The sequence below is a fragment of the Oryzias melastigma genome, linkage group LG16 (assembly GCF_002922805.2).
Source record: "Oryzias melastigma strain HK-1 linkage group LG16, ASM292280v2, whole genome shotgun sequence".
Lineage (NCBI taxonomy): Eukaryota > Metazoa > Chordata > Actinopteri > Beloniformes > Adrianichthyidae > Oryzias > Oryzias melastigma.
The window spans coordinates 28,746,799-28,764,968 of NC_050527.1; the positions used below are offsets into that span (position 1 = coordinate 28,746,799).

General features: G+C 48.1%; 2 protein-coding genes and 1 long non-coding RNA gene across 4 annotated transcripts in view; 1 reads left to right on the forward strand and 2 right to left on the reverse strand.

The window, feature by feature from the left end:
• The window catches only part of thbs3a (thrombospondin 3a), a 13,493-nt gene extending 6,693 nt beyond the window's left edge, over positions 1-6,800 (reverse strand). The window contains exons 1-9 of one of the 2 annotated variants that reach the window (XM_024258296.2): positions 6,516-6,798; positions 3,325-3,531; positions 1,382-1,635; positions 1,075-1,174; positions 976-1,002; positions 804-886; positions 683-734; positions 465-613; positions 261-398 (exon numbers count right to left, since the gene is read on the reverse strand). In XM_024258296.2, the coding sequence (XP_024114064.1) occupies positions 261-398; positions 465-613; positions 683-734; positions 804-886; positions 976-1,002; positions 1,075-1,174; positions 1,382-1,635; positions 3,325-3,531; positions 6,516-6,597 (1,092 nt within the window). In that variant the 5' untranslated portion in view covers positions 6,598-6,798. Of the gene's footprint in view, positions 1-260; positions 399-464; positions 735-803; positions 887-975; positions 1,003-1,074; positions 1,175-1,381; positions 1,636-3,324; positions 3,532-6,515 lie in introns of both variants that reach the window. The other variant, XM_024258294.2, reaches the window with a different exon arrangement.
• Positions 6,799-13,763, forward strand: LOC118599833. The gene is made up of 2 exons (XR_004949339.1): positions 6,799-6,925; positions 8,421-13,763. It is a non-coding gene; the product is annotated as an uncharacterized LOC118599833 (long non-coding RNA).
• The window catches only part of LOC112136545 (metaxin-1), a 15,328-nt gene continuing 5,903 nt past the window's right edge, over positions 8,746-18,170 (reverse strand). Inside the window, exons 2-8 of the mRNA XM_024258297.2 lie at positions 16,532-16,601; positions 16,379-16,458; positions 11,775-11,867; positions 11,528-11,710; positions 9,968-10,044; positions 9,355-9,512; positions 8,746-9,186 (exon numbers count right to left, since the gene is read on the reverse strand). Coding sequence (XP_024114065.1) covers positions 8,960-9,186; positions 9,355-9,512; positions 9,968-10,044; positions 11,528-11,710; positions 11,775-11,867; positions 16,379-16,458; positions 16,532-16,601 — 888 coding nt within the window. The 3' untranslated portion in view covers positions 8,746-8,959. The remainder of the gene's footprint in view (positions 9,187-9,354; positions 9,513-9,967; positions 10,045-11,527; positions 11,711-11,774; positions 11,868-16,378; positions 16,459-16,531; positions 16,602-18,170) is intronic.

The following is an 18,170-nucleotide window of genomic DNA, read 5'->3' on the forward strand; positions in this document are numbered from 1 at the left end:
TTGTACACTTTAGAGTGGGGGGGTTGAAGGCCGAAATAGAGGTGCAGAGGTTCAGGGGGGTGGTCCTGCCCAGAATGAGGATGGGAGGAGTCACAGACGAGCCTCTGGAGAGGAAGAAGTGAAGCTGTGAAACAGGAAGTGGTGAAGATCATGGAGGAAGTGAGGAAGAAGAGTGGGACCAACGTCTTTAGAGGGTTTGAACTATTGTTTTAGAAACGCCCCCCAGTGGCGTGTTGGGGCGTGGCTCCCTTCGGTCTGACCTGTTTGTGCGCTTTGGCGTAGTCCTGTCCCGTCCCAGCCAGCGGGGGGCCCCACAGCCCAGGAGGGCAGGGGCGACAGCTGAACCCCCCCATGGTGTTGACGCAGGCTTCGGGGGAGAAGCAGGGCTGCAGCTCACACTGAGGAGGGGGCGGAGCATTAGAGGAGGCGGGGCTGGTTTGCCGGTGATGGTTGTGGTCTCGTACCTCGTCGATGTCGCTGCAGTGCGTCCCGTTGCCGGTGGTTCCGGGCGGGCAGGGTCCACAGACGTAGCCGGGGTACTGCGGGCTGTCCATGCAGGCCACGCCCTTAAAGCAGGGGTTGGGGGAGCAGCGGGGGCGGGGCTCGTGGAAGCCTACAGACAAACAGGTCAGGTTCGGGTTCCAGATACCAGGAAACGTCCAGAACCGAGCGGCAGACTCACCACAAACCTGACACTCCAGGATGGTGTTCCGGATCAGCGACATCTCCTTCACCTGAGGACGACACACGGATCACATGACCCCCCACCTGACTTCCTGTCCCACCCGTCCGGCCGGCCTCACCTGCTCCCTGATGTCCTGCCGCAGTTCCCCCAGGATCTGGTTGAAGATGATGAGCTGACCAATCAGAGCCTTGGTGTGATCACCTGACCGGAGATCAGCAGACAAACAGTGAGTGACCCGAGCGCAGGTGAGCGCTGCTCACCGACAGGTGGGAGGAGCTGAGCCGCCTCACCCAGGATGGAGCTGACCTCCCCCCTCGCTGAAACAGACAGTTACTGGTTACTGACGTCTGCCACGCAGTCTCCATGAACCTCCGGGGGGGAGGGGTTACCTGAGTTGTATCCTGAGGCGTCCTGAAACGGACAGTCGGTGAGAGCTCCAGCTTTTACAACGCTGCCCCCTAGAGCCAGCTGGAGGGACTCCAAGGACCCCTGATGCACAGAGGAGACGTCCTGAACACCACAATCCATCTCCACTCATCATCTTTTGCTACTTAGTGCTCATGCGTCTCCAACCTGGAGCTCCTCCCACTTTCATCCTAACATCAAAACGTGGGAGGGTCCATTTCTGACTAGAGGCTCCGCCCCTCACATCACCTGACAGGAACCTCAATAACAAACACCTGCTGTTCTCTTCACCTGAAGGCGGGAGTACGACTTCTGTCCGTGGCGGACCTCCACCGTCTCCGCCTCCCTGGGCAGCGGCGGCAGCGGCGGCAGGCCCTGGCTGGAGTCCACCAACCGGCAGTCCACGTACAGCTCCAGCTGAACGCTGCTGCGCTGAAGGCCGCCCAACCGCAGGATGAGGGAGTGAGCCCGCCCGTCGGCCAGGTTGGCGTTCTGCAGGTTGGCCGTCTGGATTTTACCGTCAGCCTTCGCGTAACGGACCACGACTGGGCAGAGGAGGAGGAGGAGGAGGAGGAGGAGGAGGAGGAGGAGGAGGAGGAGGAGGAGGAGGAAGAGGAGGAGGAGGAGGAAGAGGAGGAAGAGGAGGAAGAGGAGGAGGAGGAGGAGGAAGAGGAGGAAGAGGAGGAGGAGGAGGAGGAAGAGGAGGAAGAGGAGGAGGAGGAGGAGGAAGAGGAGGAAGAGGAGGAGGAAGAGGAGGGGGAGGAGGAAGAGGAGGAGGAGGAGGAGGAAGAGGAGGAAGAGGAGGAGGAAGAGGAAGAGGAGGAGGAAGAGGAGGAGGAGGAGGAGGAGGAGGAGGAAGAGCAGTCAGAGTCACGCATAGCTCCGCCTTCTTCACCGTAAAAACATCACGAAGGAAAAGATCTAAACTCCGTTTGAAACTCCAGGAAAACTCGATGGAAGCGGTCCCAGACTCCGCCCACATTCAGCAGATCAGGATCCCAGCTCGCCAATCAAAGGATGAGCTTAAAGGGTAACCAAACCCTAAATCCACTTTTTTTACCTCTATAAATGGGGCTTTAAAAGTGATGTCTGTCGATCTTTAGTGCTGCCTCAAACAATTATTTTAATAGTCGACTAATCGGGTCATTCACAAACTGGATGTAAAACTCATATCTTAACCATCATTAGCTTTGAGCTAACTAAAAACTAGAGATATAGCATTACCTGTGATAATGCTAGAGTGGATGCTGTAAGCTGAATTTGGCTGCTAAGGATGCTAGTGCTGATAGTTGAAGATGCTGAAATTGAAAGTTAAAAACCCTGAAGCTAAAATATTAGTTAAATACCAAATTAGCCTAAAAAACTGGAAAAAATGACTAAGTTAGCCAAAACAGCTAACATGTAGCTGCTAAAAATAGCTAAGCTTGAAATAAACCCAAAATAAACCTTAATAAATGTCAAAATATTTCAAAAAACTAGCAGAATGCCATCATAACTTTCAACTTTATTGCACTCTGACTCCATATAATATAAAGTATCGACTAGGCGACTATTAAATTAGTCGTTGACTATTTTAATAGTCGACTAGTCGTGACAGCCATATTGGTCAATGCCAAATTTTGTCAAATGATAATAAACAGGTTTAATTCTTGAAAATACAGTTAAAACCCGTCAGTGGCCCCCTACAGGTTGAATCGAGGTATTACAGTTGAATTTTCTGATTGGTCAAACCATGCAAGTCCCTCGTCATGATCTGCAGCTCCAGTGATGAGAACAGTCCTGTTCCCCAAGCTCCGCCCCTCTGGCTGGTTTTTCAAATTTTGCCTGTGGGCGGAGTCAGGCTCCAACTTCCTGTTTGGTGACCGTTTAAGACTTGAAACTAAGAAAGAACGTCTCGATCAAATGAAACATACAGGAATGTTCTTTCAAATGAATATTCAGAGTATTTTCATGTATCTTCTCTGAGATCTTCAGGTTCTTCTGCTGCTTTTATTTCTTCCCTTTTTAATCTCTCTGCTATTTAACACTTTTATTTTTATTTTCTTCAGTACTTTGGAAAAAGGTTCGACTGTTGAACAAACAAAGTTTCTGCAGCCGACTGAACCTTCAGACACTCGAGGTTTCAGGTCTCCACAAACGTCTCGTTTCCATGGAAACGCTTCAGGACCATCCCCTCCAGAACCCTTCCTGATGCGTTCACTTTCAGACATCAGAGCCAAGGACCCCCCCACCACCTTTATTGATCTTCCCCATGACGGCGACCTCCAGGAACTTCCTGCTGTCCTGCCGGCTGTAGAGACCCATCAGGACGCCGCTCAGCTTCAGCGGCAGCCGGAGCGTCGACACCACGTACACGTCGCTGAGCGCGCTCAGTCCGTCCGACAGCTTCTTCACCGCCACGGCGCTCTGCTTTGCATCCTGCAGACTCAGCACGTCGATCACTGAGGAGAACAGGAAACAGGCTTTACGCCCCCTGCAGGTCAACAAACCAACTGCAGGAGTTTGAGGTGAAACCTGGAAGCCGACGGAGTCGACTTTTACGTTTCATTCCTTCAGTTATGAGATACGAATCCAAAAGTTAGCAGAGATCATCAGCAGTTTGTGTGCTTTACCTGCAGATAAAGATGTTTGTGCTCTCCATGAGGTCGAAGCACAAAGGAGTCCCTCAGGGAACGTTCCAGATTCAATCACAGATTCTGGTCCAAAGGCGGGAAACCAACCCGTCTGGACTTTAAAGGTTTTGGTGTTCTGAGACCTCCACTGTTGAACCTGATCAGAACGACCACCTCGGCGGTGGAGTGAACTGCTTCTCGTGGTCATTTTGGAATCAATTATAATTTTATTCTTCTAGAACCTGGACTCTTTGTTTTTCTTTAGAAAGATAAAATCAATTTTTATGGTCCGCATAAGCTCCGCCCTCTCTCCAGGTTACTATAGTTACCATTCCAGGTTCAGGTCCATCAGAGAAATGTTCAGCTCCAGAAAATGCATCTTTTGAGTGAAAGTCAGAGGTAAACTGGAACAGGATCACCTGGATCATCTTGATCATCTGCTCTGACGGTTTTCCTCTCCAAACCAAAAGAGGAAAAAGTTCAAGTTTCAGTTTGTCTGAGCTTCAGCAGCTTCAGCAGTCAGAGTTATTGTCCGTGAGGACGGGGGCGGAGTCTCCTCCACACATCACTTCAGTCTGAGCAGCTCGGACCAGAAACGGATTCATCAGCGCTCCAGAAGAAACCGTCAACCTTAGGAAGAAACACGCTAGGAAAAAGACTTCCTGTCAGTCTGTGTTCCCTCCAGATGTTCTGCAGAACCTTTCCCGGGCCCTCCGTGATCCGGTTCCGAGCGGTGGAACCAGCAGAGGAGAGACGTGGAGCAGCTGTTTCTCCTGTCCAGGCAGAATCGTTCAGGAAGTGGCAGATCATCAAGTTCTGGGCTCTTTCAGACCAACATGAGTCATGAAGAACCTGCAGGCTGACTTTCACAATAAAAGCCTTTTTGTTTTTAGACGTTTAACCACATTAAAGTGATTTCCATCATCAGCTAAACTACAGATGTGTAAATGATGGACAGCAAAAAACAATAAATAAAAAGTCGTTTGAGTTTCCTTCACATCCTGTAATTGAGGGCGTTTGGTCTGGAGAACGGGTCGACATCAGAATCCAGACGTTTCTGTCAGAGGCTTAAGGAATCTTCCAGAACCAATCTTCTCTGTGCTGGAAAATAAAAACGACTGATCCAGAAAAGTCTCCAGATTTCACATCAGAATCTGCATTGTAAAGCACGGAGGAGGGTGTGTCATGGTTTGAATGGCTCCACAGACCTTCAACCAGACGACTGACGGCCGAACATAAAGTCGAGTGAAATAATCGGATTTCAATTAAAGGAGGAGTTCCTCAGGGCTGGTTCACATCTTCAAGGGCAGAAGGAAAAGAAGTGAGTGGTTTGATTGACAGGAGCCTCGTCCACGAAGGTCAAAGGTTAAATCCACATGGACCTAACGGGACTGTGAGCGACCGACAGGATACAGCTGCTCCTCTCAGGATCCATGTGATGCTTCAGAGACAGACTTGAACGTGTAAAAATCTGAATGTTTCTTTACTTAAAGTCTAATCAAACACAAACATCACCGATTCACAACGATTCACTTCAAACCTCTGATTTTGGGTCAGAGTTTCGTTTCGGTTCCATTTATGATGAGCGTTTTACACAACAACCTCAGAAAATATTAGATGATGATAACAAAGATAAACTTTCATTTGACTCAAACTTAGCTGTGATGTAAAACCAGTAAACAATGAATCCTTCTGAACATGAGCAGTAAAAACGCAGCGATTCAGTTCAATGGTTCACAGAACCGCAGCGTCTCTAGTTCAGTCTACAGAATAAAATTAAAACATTGTTTGGAACAGAGGTTCAGCTGGTCGAACACGTGAAAGCGTCTCAGGATTCGGAGTTTCCTGTTTTCAGACGTTCGTGTTTTACAGCAGATCCAGATGAAGTCATGACTTTGGTGAAAGTTCCTGTTCCTCCAGGCGACTCTTTAAGAAACTGAAAGACTCTGGAAAATTGTACAACATTTTATGTTTCCTTCCTGAAATGTTAAATTGACCGTTTGGTGACGTGAGACGAGAAACATCTGGAGACTGGTCCGTTACTGAACATCGTCGGTTCACTCAGGCGTGTATTTGGCTCCATGTGATTAAATTCACTTTTTTAGAAGAGCTTCGCTCCTCACTCAGAGAGGAGGACCTCTGTGTTCTGATGATCAGGGATGAATCTGGACCAGAACCACCAGAACCGTCTGGTTCTGTTTCCCATCAGGTCCTCAGTAACTGAAGCTCACCACCTTTCAGACTTTTTCTATTTGATCACTTTTATGACATTTTAACATAAATGTGACTAAAAATAAATGGAAACATTAAATTATGATTTAATTTTAGGAAAAACAATCAAAACCATTTCAAATGTTTTGATGAATTTATCAATAAAATGATTTTAACTTCAAAAAAAGTTTTGAAAAGTAAAAAAGTTTATTTTCAGGTTCATTTTCTCTGTTGTGCTGAATAAAAAAAAATATTTTTATTGGCTTTTATTAGACATTCTAGCTGTTTAACACGTTTCTGCAATAAATCAGGTTAATTCCTACGTTTGTGTTTCACTGATGGATCAATAACAGAATCGTGACTCTGAGCTCCATTTCTTCATAAATATCTGAGTTTTTCTGTAATCCAAACAGAGATTTTCGTTTTTTCTGCTCGGACCTGAAAGCATCACTTCTTCCAGCGCGCGCGCCTCGGAACTTTATTTTTTAACGTTTTCCCGCCTCTAAGCTCGTTTGTCAAACTTGTTGACCAAATCCAAAGGAACTAAATGCGTTTGGATCCAGATGGACCTTTAACCTCCCGGTTCGGTTCGGTTCCGTTACCTTGGACGTCCTCTCCGTCCGGGACTCCCGCCGCGAGGCGCGCGCACATGACTGACAGCAGAAGCGGGACAGACCAACCCATTCTGGACCCACGGACACGAACTCTCCCAGAACCAGGTCCAGAACTTTGAGACGGAAGGGCGCCGGTCCGGAACGGGGTGGTCCTTCAGCCTGGAACAGACACGAACCGAACCCTCAGGCGGAGAGCTTTGGACGGAGAACCGAGCGGGATGGGCTGGCTCCTGGGGGAGGAGGGGGAGGAGCGGGGCGGTACCGGCCGAACCCGAACCAACGGTCAGGTGCGCGGCTGGAACGGAACTGCGCATGCGCGGGAAATGTATCGAAACTTAAACTAGAAGCGGAGGAAGAGCAGAGATGAAGCTTGATCCCGACAGAACCGGATCCTTCAGGTGAGACATCCTGCAGGGGCCCATCCGGGTCATATGAGGGCCCGAGCCCGAACACCCCCAGAGTGAGTCCCAGAACCCCGTCCTGAAGGAAACGTCCAGTAAGGAACTTCTAGAGAGAAATCATCAAGAAGCTTTGATCAATGTTCAGTCTGATCTGATGGAAACGGACCTACAGGACCGGAGAGGTCCAGATGATGGAGGTCCAGGTGATGGAGGATCAGATGATAGACAGAGGATCAGATAATAGAGGATCAGATGATAGAAGATGATAGAGGATCAGATGATAGAAGATGATGGACAGAGGATCAGATAATAGAGGATCAGATAATAGAGGATCAGATGATAGAGGATCAGATGATAGATAGAGGATCAGATGATAGAGGATCAGATGATAGAGGATCAGATGATAGATAGAGGATCAGATAATAAAAGATGATAGAGGATCAGATGATAGATAGAGGATCAGATAATAGACAAAGGTCCAGATGATAGATAGAGGATCAGATAATAGACAAAGGTCCAGATGATAGAGGATCAGTTAATAGAAGATGATAGACAGAGGATCAGATGATAGAGGATCAGATGATAGAGGATCAGTTAATAGAAGATGATAGACAGAGGATCAGATAATAGAGGATCAGATGATAGAAGATGATAGAGGATCAGATGATAGAAGATGATAGACAGAGGATCAGATAATAGAGGATCAGATGATAGATAGAGGATCAGTTAATAGACAAAGGTCCAGATGATAGAGGATCAGTTAATAGAAGATGATAGACAGAGGATCAGATGATAGAGGATCAGATGATAGAAGATGATAGACAGAGATCCAGATGATAGAGGATCAGATGATAGACAGAGGATCAGATAATAGAGGATCAGATGATAGATAGAGGATCAGATAATAGAAGATGATAGAGGATCAGATGATAGAGGATCAGATGATAGAGGATCAGATAATAGACAAAGGTCCAGATGATAGATAGAGGATCAGTTAATAGAAGATGATAGACAGAGGATCAGATAATAGAGGATCAGATGATAGAAGATGATAGAGGATCAGATGATAGAAGATGATAGACAGAGGATCAGATAATAGAGGATCAGATGATAGATAGAGGATCAGTTAATAGACAAAGGTCCAGATGATAGAGGATCAGTTAATAGAAGATGATAGACAGAGGATCAGATGATAGAGGATCAGATGATAGAAGATGATAGACAGAGATCCAGATGATAGAGGATCAGATGATAGAGGTCCAGGTGATAGCCAGAGGATCAGATGATAGAGGATCAGATGATCGACAGAGGATCAGAAACCTGAACTTTCTCTCAGGAGTTTGTGAGATCAAAGTGTTTTCAGCTCCAACAGAACAGAGATTTGAGAACATCAGATCTCTTCCACAGTTTGTTTCTACTTCCAGACCGTTGCTATGGTAACCTCTAACCTCAGGTAAGTCGGACCCCCCCACGCTGTTCTGTTCCTCTCCAGACTTCAGCTGGAAGCGGAGGCAGACTCAGAGTGAAAGTCTGAGCGCCGACCCACAAACTGCTTCCAGACCTCCTCGTTAGGACCGGCAGCAGAGCGGGACATCGTCACCGCCGGCGGAGCCAGGCCGGATTCCTGGGAGGTGGCGTCATGCGCAGCTGCTCCTCCCCGGGGGGGTCCAGACTCAGTCAGGGGAGGAGGGGGTGTGGGCCAGATGAGGTCAAAAAACGGCGAGTTTTCTTCCTCCCGCCGGTCGCAGCTCACAGAGAAATGCGACGCTCTGCAGGAGCGAGATCGTTCTGGATCTCCATCTCCGAACCATCACAGATTCACAGTTCAGAGTTCACTTTATTATCAGGAGACGAACCTCTGAAAAACTACAGCTTCAATTACAAAGCACAGACTGTAAGACAAACAGGTGAGTGAAGCTCCTCCCCAAAAAACCCTCCTGTGATGCTCCTCCCCCTCCTCCCCCCAGATGCGTCTCCTCTGTCGCTCCTTATGGTGGAGTAAAAACCTAAAGTCCCGGGACGCCTCCGTCCTCAGCCGTCCCCCTCCTCTTCATGGGACCGGATGTCCTCCGGGTCGGGCGGCTCCTCCAGCGCCTCCTGCTGGATGTGCTGGATGGACACGATGCCGGTGAGGAGCGCGTAGCTCAGCATGGCGCCCAGAGCCACCAGAGCGGACAGCAGCTGCTTCCGCCGCTTGTTGGGGACGTTGTCGAAGTCTCCGGCCTCCGGCTGGGGGGGCGACTTCTGGCTGCAGCCGTCTGAGGAAAAACAGGACGGGGGAGGGGGGGGTCACTGGTCAGACTGAGCAACATGAAACCAAAGGAGCCAGAAGTTCTGGGATCTTCTGGCTTCAGTCCAAACACACAAGCTCCTCCTCCTCATCGTCCGTTTACCGCCGTTTCCATGACGCCTCACAGACTCCTCACCTCTGCCGTCTCGGGGGAAGTAGAGCAGCAGGATGTTGCTGCAGAAGTTGGTCAGGTTGTCCAGGGATCTCAGATGCTGCTGCAGCTTCCCGTTGGGCAGCTTACACCTCAGGATCGGCGCCAGATGACCGAAGACGTAGGCGTCCAGAGAGGAGGGCCTGCCGAGGAGAAAGAGGGCGGGAGGAGGGTTACCTCTGGAACCGATACTGGTGGTGGGTAGAGAGTAGAGCATTGACTGTATACGAGTACTGGACTGAGTGACCCCGCCCCCTATCGTTCCAAACAGGAAGTACCTGCTGGCTCCAAGAAGCCAAAATTCTTCTTCATAATCTGTAGTTCAAGTTACTCAATTGACCAATCAGATACCTCAGTAACAGTAGGCGGAGCCTGTTGGCCCCCACATCCAACGTTCAAAACGTTGACTGATTGGAACGAGTGGTTGCCATAGAAACGATGACTTAAACCGAATTGGACCAATCACACGGCGGCGTCTGCATCACAAAAATGGCGACTGAATCGACATCATTTGGTTGGAGCCGGAAGTGAACGGATTACGTCACTCAGTCCAGTTCTCTTATACAGTCACTGCTGGTCTGAACGTGGAGGAACTCACGAGTCCCCGAAGAAAAACTTCTGGGAGCCGAGTCGTTGGGACAGCAGGTCCATGCACTCCGTGGCGTCACGAAACAACTGCAGAAGAAGACACAGAGAAGCTGGGTCAGTTCTGGTTCCTGTAGGAGACCCGGACTGAACCAGAACCAGAACCAGCATTCGTTTACTGAGAGCTTCTGAGCAGAAACGGTACAGAGTCGTCTACATAAAGGTGAGCTCAGAAAACAGACCACGTCTGTGGTCACATGACCCAGCGGACGGCGAGCTGTCGGTACAGATCTGATTCGCCCCGAGATTGAAGAGTTTAAATCTCAACAATCATGGTGGCGCAGAGGTAGAGCGGTCAACCTCTGGTCAGAGAATGGCAGGTTAGGTTCCCCACTTGCCCCAGAGAGTAAACCTGCATTACTCCTGGGGGTAATAGGTGGCACCAGTGTACGGCAGCAGAGTTCTGGTTCTGGTTTAGTCAGACAACCAGTCCAAAGTGAACCTGAACCGGCTTCTGAAATCGATTCTGAAGCTTCAGGTTTTTGTCTGCATCCTGTTCTCCAACATTTGAGGCTGAAACGTTCCTGAGGGAGACTTCACACCAACCGCAGTGCTGAGGTTCACACGGCTGACGCTCACACGGCTGAGGTTCACATGGCTGACGTTCACACGGCTGACGTTCACACGGCTGACGCTCACACGGCTGACGTTCACACGGCTGAGGTTCACACGGCTGATGCTCACACGGCTGACGTTCACACGGCTGACGTTCACACGGCTGACGCTCACACGGCTGACGTTCACACGGCTGACGTTCACACGGCTGACGCTCACACGGCCCGAACCGCCGACACTTCAGAGTTACACATCATGGCGAAGAATAACTACAGCTCCACAACAGTCAGTGTGAAACGTGCATGTGTGTCGACGTGCATGTGTGTGAGTTTATCCAAATCCCAGAAGGAACCTGTTTATTCCTTCTGCGGTTCTGGAGGTTTCCACTGGCAGGAATCCGGTTCTCCGTTTGAGCCGGTCCCTGGGCGCCGTTTAACCTCTGACCTCCATTCTGGAGCAGCAGAAGTCCATCATTAAGGTCCAATCAAGCCTTCACTTCCCATCATGCACTCTGGCTTCCTCCCCAGCAGGGACACATGGAAACGATGGCTTCATCCAACCTGGAACAGCATGGGGGGGGCAGGTTCTGGTGGTACCGTCAGCTGACCCAGAGGATTACTGTCATCGGTTCTTTTGGTGATAATTTGGAGCATTCTCACAAAAGTGATTCTCACTCGAGTTGATGTCAAAGAATGACACAGAATCCCAGAATAAAACAAATAAAAAGAAGTTATTTCATTGACAATCTTTAGGACCGACTCCACTGTAAAAATGACCTCCAAGCATGAAGACCAGACGACCTACAATCTGACTTCTCCAAGAAGATTCTTTATATATTTATTCTCCTTTGGTTTTCCAACGTTTGACTGACAGACTTTCACTCGTCGATGCAGACAAACTTTATCGGAACGATTTTTCAGGTAGTTGGCATCCCCAGGTTGACCTCAGACGACCTCACCTCCTTCTCCAGCTCCTCTCCCGCCTCCAGACGCTCGTCTCCCTGCAGCAGCCGCAGCTTCTCCAGCTGCTGGCTTTGCATCCGTCCAGGCAGGAAGAAGTTGAGCGGGAAGGGCATGTGTTCGGCGAACCAGCGGCGAGTCACGTCCACGTAGTTCTTTGGCTCGATCCAGAAGGCGTAGATCTACAGGAACCAGACCCGACAGTCACCAGCAGGTCCAGCAGAAGAGAAGAAGAAGAAGCCTCACCAGAGCCGGCCGGAGTTTCTCCTCCATCAGGGAGATGAAGGCCAGGCTGTCGGCGCCCTCCTTCGCTGAAAGATCATAGTCGGCGTTGAACTTCTGGGAAAACAAACGTGTTTATTTTGGCAGGTAAAGGACAGGTGAGAGTGAGCAGGTAAACTGATAGCAGAGGGCGGGATCGGTCATGATGAATGAATGATCCGGAATCGTTTTAGGAATTTTAAATAAACAAAAATTGATATAATTTAAAGCAAAAAACAAAAAAAGCTAACGGCGGAGCGTTTTTCACTGGGATGTTTTTGAAGAACACAAACATGGCTGACCTTTCAGATTGGCCAGTTAGCTTTGGATAGAAGTCAGATAAGATCAGATCTATCAGACCAACATTACATATGTAGGAACTCAACAGACGATGAGATCTCAATGTGCGCCTCAGACTAAATCTATTTATTTAGTCTGAGGCGAGAAAAAGAGCGTTTCATTAAAGCTGATCTGATGAAAACGTAACATTATCTCAGTTAAGGGTGTTGAGTTCAGGGAATATTTGTGACTTTTGATGTAAGACTTTTGAGGATTAAACCAAATATTTTTCATGTCAGAATTTTTATGTTCTTAATAAAAGTTAAACAAGTTTACTGATCTACTGATCTGATTTACTTAAGGATACACTTGGAGAAAAGTCATATTGGTCTCGATCAGAGTTCTCACTCAGTTGACCTTGGACCCACTGAAGGCGGAGTCTGGCTGAGGCCGTGTGGGGCTCCATTTGTGCCTAAAATATGTTTTTGCGTCCATCGTCTACATCTACTGAACAAGTTTATTGAACATTTGTTCATGTCCATGTACTACTGAGCAAAATCTGAGAAACGACAGGAGCTAACAACGCTAGCGACTGTTGCTAAGGAGCTAACGACGCTAGCGACTGTTGCTAAGGACTCTTCTGACAATTGTAGCCAGTACCATCAAGGCAAGCTGAATCACCTGGCCATGCTTTTATTGTGGAGGGTCCCAAACACTCTTTAAGCTCCAAGTTGATGGATGCACTTCCTGCTTCCTGCTGCCTACTTCCTGCTTCCTGCCACATGCTGCCTGCTTTCAGCTGTTGCTGCTGTGGTTAGCATTTGACCAGAACCTGCAAACCTGATAACTGGCAAACCTGCCAGTTCAAATCTCCTTAGATACCCATTGATCACCTCACCGGTGAGTGTTGCCATCGCGATTAGATTTGTTTTTCTTGACAACACAATCACTCCAGGCTACATGCTAAACTCACATGGTTTATCCAAACATTTCGCTTCCTTTGATTTACTTAGTTGATTTTGTTTAAATTCATAGCAGAGATTTTTCCTTCTATTTTGTTTAATTTTCCATTTTTGTAGTAGTCTGTTTTGGAAAGTTTTCATACATTTGATAAAAGAGAAAAAAAAAAGCGCTCCATTGGAATTTAAAACTGGATTACTTGATTAACTATTTTGTCATTATTCCTGGAAAAAAAAAGTATTTGAATTGAATGAAAGTGCACTTTGTTTTGAAATGAAACCTTTGAATCAAATAGAATTATATTTTGCTAAGTTTGAACTGAATATTTACATTTATTTCTTCTTACAAACATAACTTTGTAAGTGAACTAATCTCTGATTTATTTGTTTAATTACTACCTTCACTGTGGTCAAACTGTTTTGTTGTGATTCTCATTTTGATATTTTCTGACTCATCCCAGGTCAGGTTTTTTTCTTTTGTATTCTTCTGATGTCCCAAATCGATGGCGAGCTACCCAACCTGAACCAAGCTGGACTATAAACATCTCATCAATCTGCAATAGAGCCCAACGGATTATCACCAGTGAAATTCTCAAGATTCATGAACTTGGACACTTCAAATCTACCTTCATTCCCCCACAACCTTCCTCCTCAGCCTTCGGTCCCTATTTTGTGTTTTAGTATTTGTATTTTTTATTATTTATTTCTTTTCTTCAATACAATCGATTGAAATCTTGATAAGTCTTTGTGTTTCATTCACGCACCTTTGGCTCCTTGAGACGAACCTTTTTCTGTTGATGTCAGCGCGTCTAGCCTCATTTTAAACAAAGCGTTACACAATACTGTGAAACGACAGGAGCTAACGACGCTAGCGACTGTTGCTAAGGAGCTAACGACGCTAGCGACTGTGGCTAAGGTCTTTTCTGACAACACCGTGAAACATTAGGAGCTAACGACACTAGCGACTGTTGCTAAGGACTCTTCTGACGACCAGATCCAACGACAGTCAAAGAAGCGTGGACATGCAGAAGATACTGCTTAGTAGACACTATACTGTCATATTAGGGCGGGGGCCGCAAACGGCCCGCGGGCCGCCAGTTTGAGACCCCTGAACTCGGGTCTTGTAGTAAAGAGAAACGGTTCTAGAAAAATGCAGATCTGGGATTCATTGATAATCGTTTCAGAATCGAATCGTGAGGACCCTCAAGGACCCCCCCATAAACTGAGGACTGGTTCAGTGAATTGGGGGGGCTGTGAGGCATGTCGTCTCCTCATGACTCCTCAGTCGCCGTTTCCTGGAGTCCGGCCCGCTAACGGGATGGAAACATCAGCGTGGAGCAGACACGCTTCTGAGGCCGGAGACACGTGCGAGCCGAGGCGCCGAGCGGCGGCAGAGCGAGCTCAGGAGAGGAGCAGCTCCACCAGGAGCAGGGAGGCGAGGCTGGAGCCAGAAGCTCCTGCGGCGTTTCTGACGCGTAATGCGTTCCAGCTGCTGGACGACGGCGTGGAGACAAACGGGAAGCAGATTTATGAGCACGCCGCTCGTGCCCAGTTCCTGCGGTTTCCCTTCACACGTTCTGGAACAAAGCAGGAAGGGGTTTTCCATGTCGGAGCAGATTTTCTCTGACAGGAGCGCTGGGGGGAGGGGGGGGTGTCCACGCACGAGTCAGAAGATTTAAGGAAGTTGAGTTTGAGTCAAATATCCTTCTCCTCTCCATCATTTCACAGGAGAAAGCTGAGTCGAAGTGTTCCCATGAGAGCGTCCGTAATCTGCAGCAAATGATGACGTCTAAATAAAAGACTAAAAGCTTCAGCTTCACTGCTTTATGAATCCTGATGGTGGCGCTGCACGTAGGGAAGCTACAGAAATTCATGTTAGAGTTTCTACAAGTTAATTTTAGGACTTCAAGACATTTTCTGAGGACAAGTATGTCATAGATTAAGACCAACTTCTCAGTCTATTCCCCATTTTACCATCAAACCTGCAGCTTCATGTGTCGTTGATCCAAGACGCTTTAAAACTCGGAGCGTTCAGCGTCTTGGTGCAAAACAACTGCTGCTACAATGAAACCCAAATCAAACAAATGGAAACAAATATTGGTGTTTGGCCAAAACAATGTAAAATGTCCAAAACTCTATGCTATTCTAAAATAAACTGAATTATTTCCAGCTTCAAATGTTCTCAGTTTTAGGTTTCAAAACTCAAAATTTCAGTTTCAAATCTTTTTTTCACTTTGAACTCTTTTTTGTGAAGGACATGAAGGACCAATCAAAATCAATGAGGGTAGTAACTTCAGTCCCGATGCGTTCACTGACACTCAGAACTGAGATAATTACGGTCAGAAAATGTCTGTTTAGTCTGAACTGTCAGAGTCTGAAGTTTCAGTGGACGGGTGTAAAATCAAACCGCGCGTCCAAAACGGCGTTCTAGCCCGTTCAAAGCTCCATCTTGTTGTGATAAATACAGGCATGGAACTGTTACCACCCTCATTGATTTTGATTGGTCCTTCGTCTTAGCCCCGCCCCAACGCGCCACAACGGAGCCAAAAGTGTAGAAATGGAAATTTTGAGTTTTGAAACCTAAAAAACAGAACATTTGAAGCTGAAAATAATTACATTTATTTTAGAATCAATCAATCAATCAACGTCTTTGTTCTCCTGGTCCGAGCTGGACTCTGGATCAGAACTGTACGTCTGGATAGAAACGATGTTTCTTGTTGCACCTCCAGTATTAGGTTGGGGGTGTGAGGGGCTGTAAGCTTGCAGGCGACAGTGTGAGCAAAGGGATGATAGGATGTCAGGGGAGGACTTTCTAATAAACTCCTATTGAAACCATGTCCTAGAAGACACCACAGGATTTGGATTTGAGCTTCATGAGCCCGAGCCTGCAGGATGAGGAATTCTCAGCGGAGCAGGAATGCAGCTCCCCGTGGTTTCATGAGTTTTCCAGTCGGCTGCAGAGGCCTCGCCATGCGGCTGAGGTCACCCCGGAGACTTCCACCCACAGAACCACAGAGCTGGGTCAGGTGATCCTCTGGATCTGGACCGAGCTCTTCAAGGATCCCAGATTCTGCAGATTTATTCACGGATAAATGTGGAGCAGCTCTGATTGGCTGCTGACCGTGACACGCGTGTTTTTGGCATGTTGGAACACAGTAGAGTGGTGTCCTCCATGAAGGTGCCGGTCCATAACAACCACCACGGTTTTTTATGTCTGGAGCGGTTGAACACACGAGCAGATCTTTGAGTCTTATTTTACCATGGCAAACAGTACCCCCCCCCATGAAAGCATTACATGAAGCAGCTGCTATGCAGGCAACAGATCCGGACGGGGAAGGAGGCGGAGCTTACCTGTTTCCGGAGGTGGATGATTATGTCAGAGGTTCGAGATAAGGTTTCCTTCTGGCTGGTCCTGAAAGCAGGAAGGGAGCCTTCAAAACAAGGAGAGAGGGATGAGCGAAGGAGTGCAGGGAGGTCGGCAGGAGGAGAAACGCGCCTCCTCACCGCTCGGACTCCTCCAGGGGTTGCAGATCTTCCGGACTTTGAGAGGAGCGCCAGCAAACTGAGCGTAGGCCTGGAGGTGGAGGACAGACAGCTGATCAAGAACCAGACAGATTAAAAATCAACGTTTGTGTTCAACCAACCGAAGCGTAAAAAGTCGAGGAGTCAGCTATTATAAGTGCTTTACAAATGATAAATTGATTGATTGATTGATTGAGTCGTCGAGGAAAAGAGATTGTGTGAAAAATCTGGATATTTCATTTGGCAGTAGTGGTGTGGATTCCAAACGCTGCAGTATTATTTATGAGCAAATGTTTTGTTCAGCGTCTTACTTTAGTGTTCCACTTAAACCTCCGACCACCAGATGGCAGCGCAGCACACAGAGCCTTTTTCAACAGCTCTACACAAAAACACGAGAACCAGCTTGTGTTAAATGTTCAGTCAGCCTCGCAGTTTTTGTTATGAGACATGTACTTTACTTTGTTTTGGTTTTACTGAAAAATATTTTGTGGAAATCAGACAATGTTGACCCATTTAGGACCCGATGCGTTCAGGAGCCCGATGAGTTCAGGAGCCCGATGAGTTCAGGAGCCCGATGTATTCAGTTGACCTGATTCGTTCAGGAGCCCGATGTGTTCAGGAGCCCGATGCGTCCAGGAGCCTGATGCGTTCAGTTGACCTGATTCGTTCAGGAGCCCGATGTGTTCAGGAGCCCGATGCGTTCAGGAGCCCGATCCGTTCAGGAGCCTGATGTGTTCAGGAGCCCGATGTGTTCAGGAGCCCGATGTGTTCAGGAGCCCGATGTGTTCAGGAACCGATGTGTTCAGGAACCGATGTGTTCAGGAGCTCGATGTGTTCAGGAGCCCGATGCGTTCAGGAACCGATGTGTTCAGGAGCTCGATGCGGTCAGGAACCAATGTGTTCAGGAGCTCGATGCGTTCAGGAGCTCGATGCGTTCAGGAGCCCGATGCGTTTAGGAGCCCGATGCGTTCAGGAGCCTGTTGTGTTCAGGAGCCCGATGCGTTCAGGAGCCTGATTCGTTCAGGAGCCTGTTGTGTTCAGGAGCCCGTTGTGTTCAGGGGCCCGATGTGTTCAGGGGCCCGATGCTATTAGATGCCTGATGCGTTCAGGGGTCCAATGTTTTCAGGAGCCCGATGCGTTCAGGTGACCTGATGCGTTCAGGGGTCCGAAGCGTTCAGGTGACCTGATGCGTTCAGGGGTCCGATGTTTTCAGGAGCCCGATGCGTTCAGGAGCCCGATGTGTTCAGGTGACCTGATGCGTTCAGGAGCCCGATGCGTTCAGGAGCCCGATGCGTTCAAGGGTCCGTTTGTGTCTCGGTTTGTGCGTCTGCTGCCGCTCAGGTCTGTGAGGTTGGACGGCTGCACCAGGTTTCCGCTGAAGCTCCAGGTGACTCAGTTCTTCAGGGAACAGAAGCGTTTTACAGCCGGAAAACGTGAGGAAAACTTTCCTCGTAAAAGCAGCAGTGAAGTCAGAACGTGACGATGTTTGGGGACTCGCCGGCGTGCTGCCAGACCACACCAGTTTAGCTAAACAAAGTTCTCTGATTTTATTCAGGATCAAAATGATTCAGAACAATTTTTAAACCTCTGGGTGACACAATGAAAGTGTTTTTTCTCTATT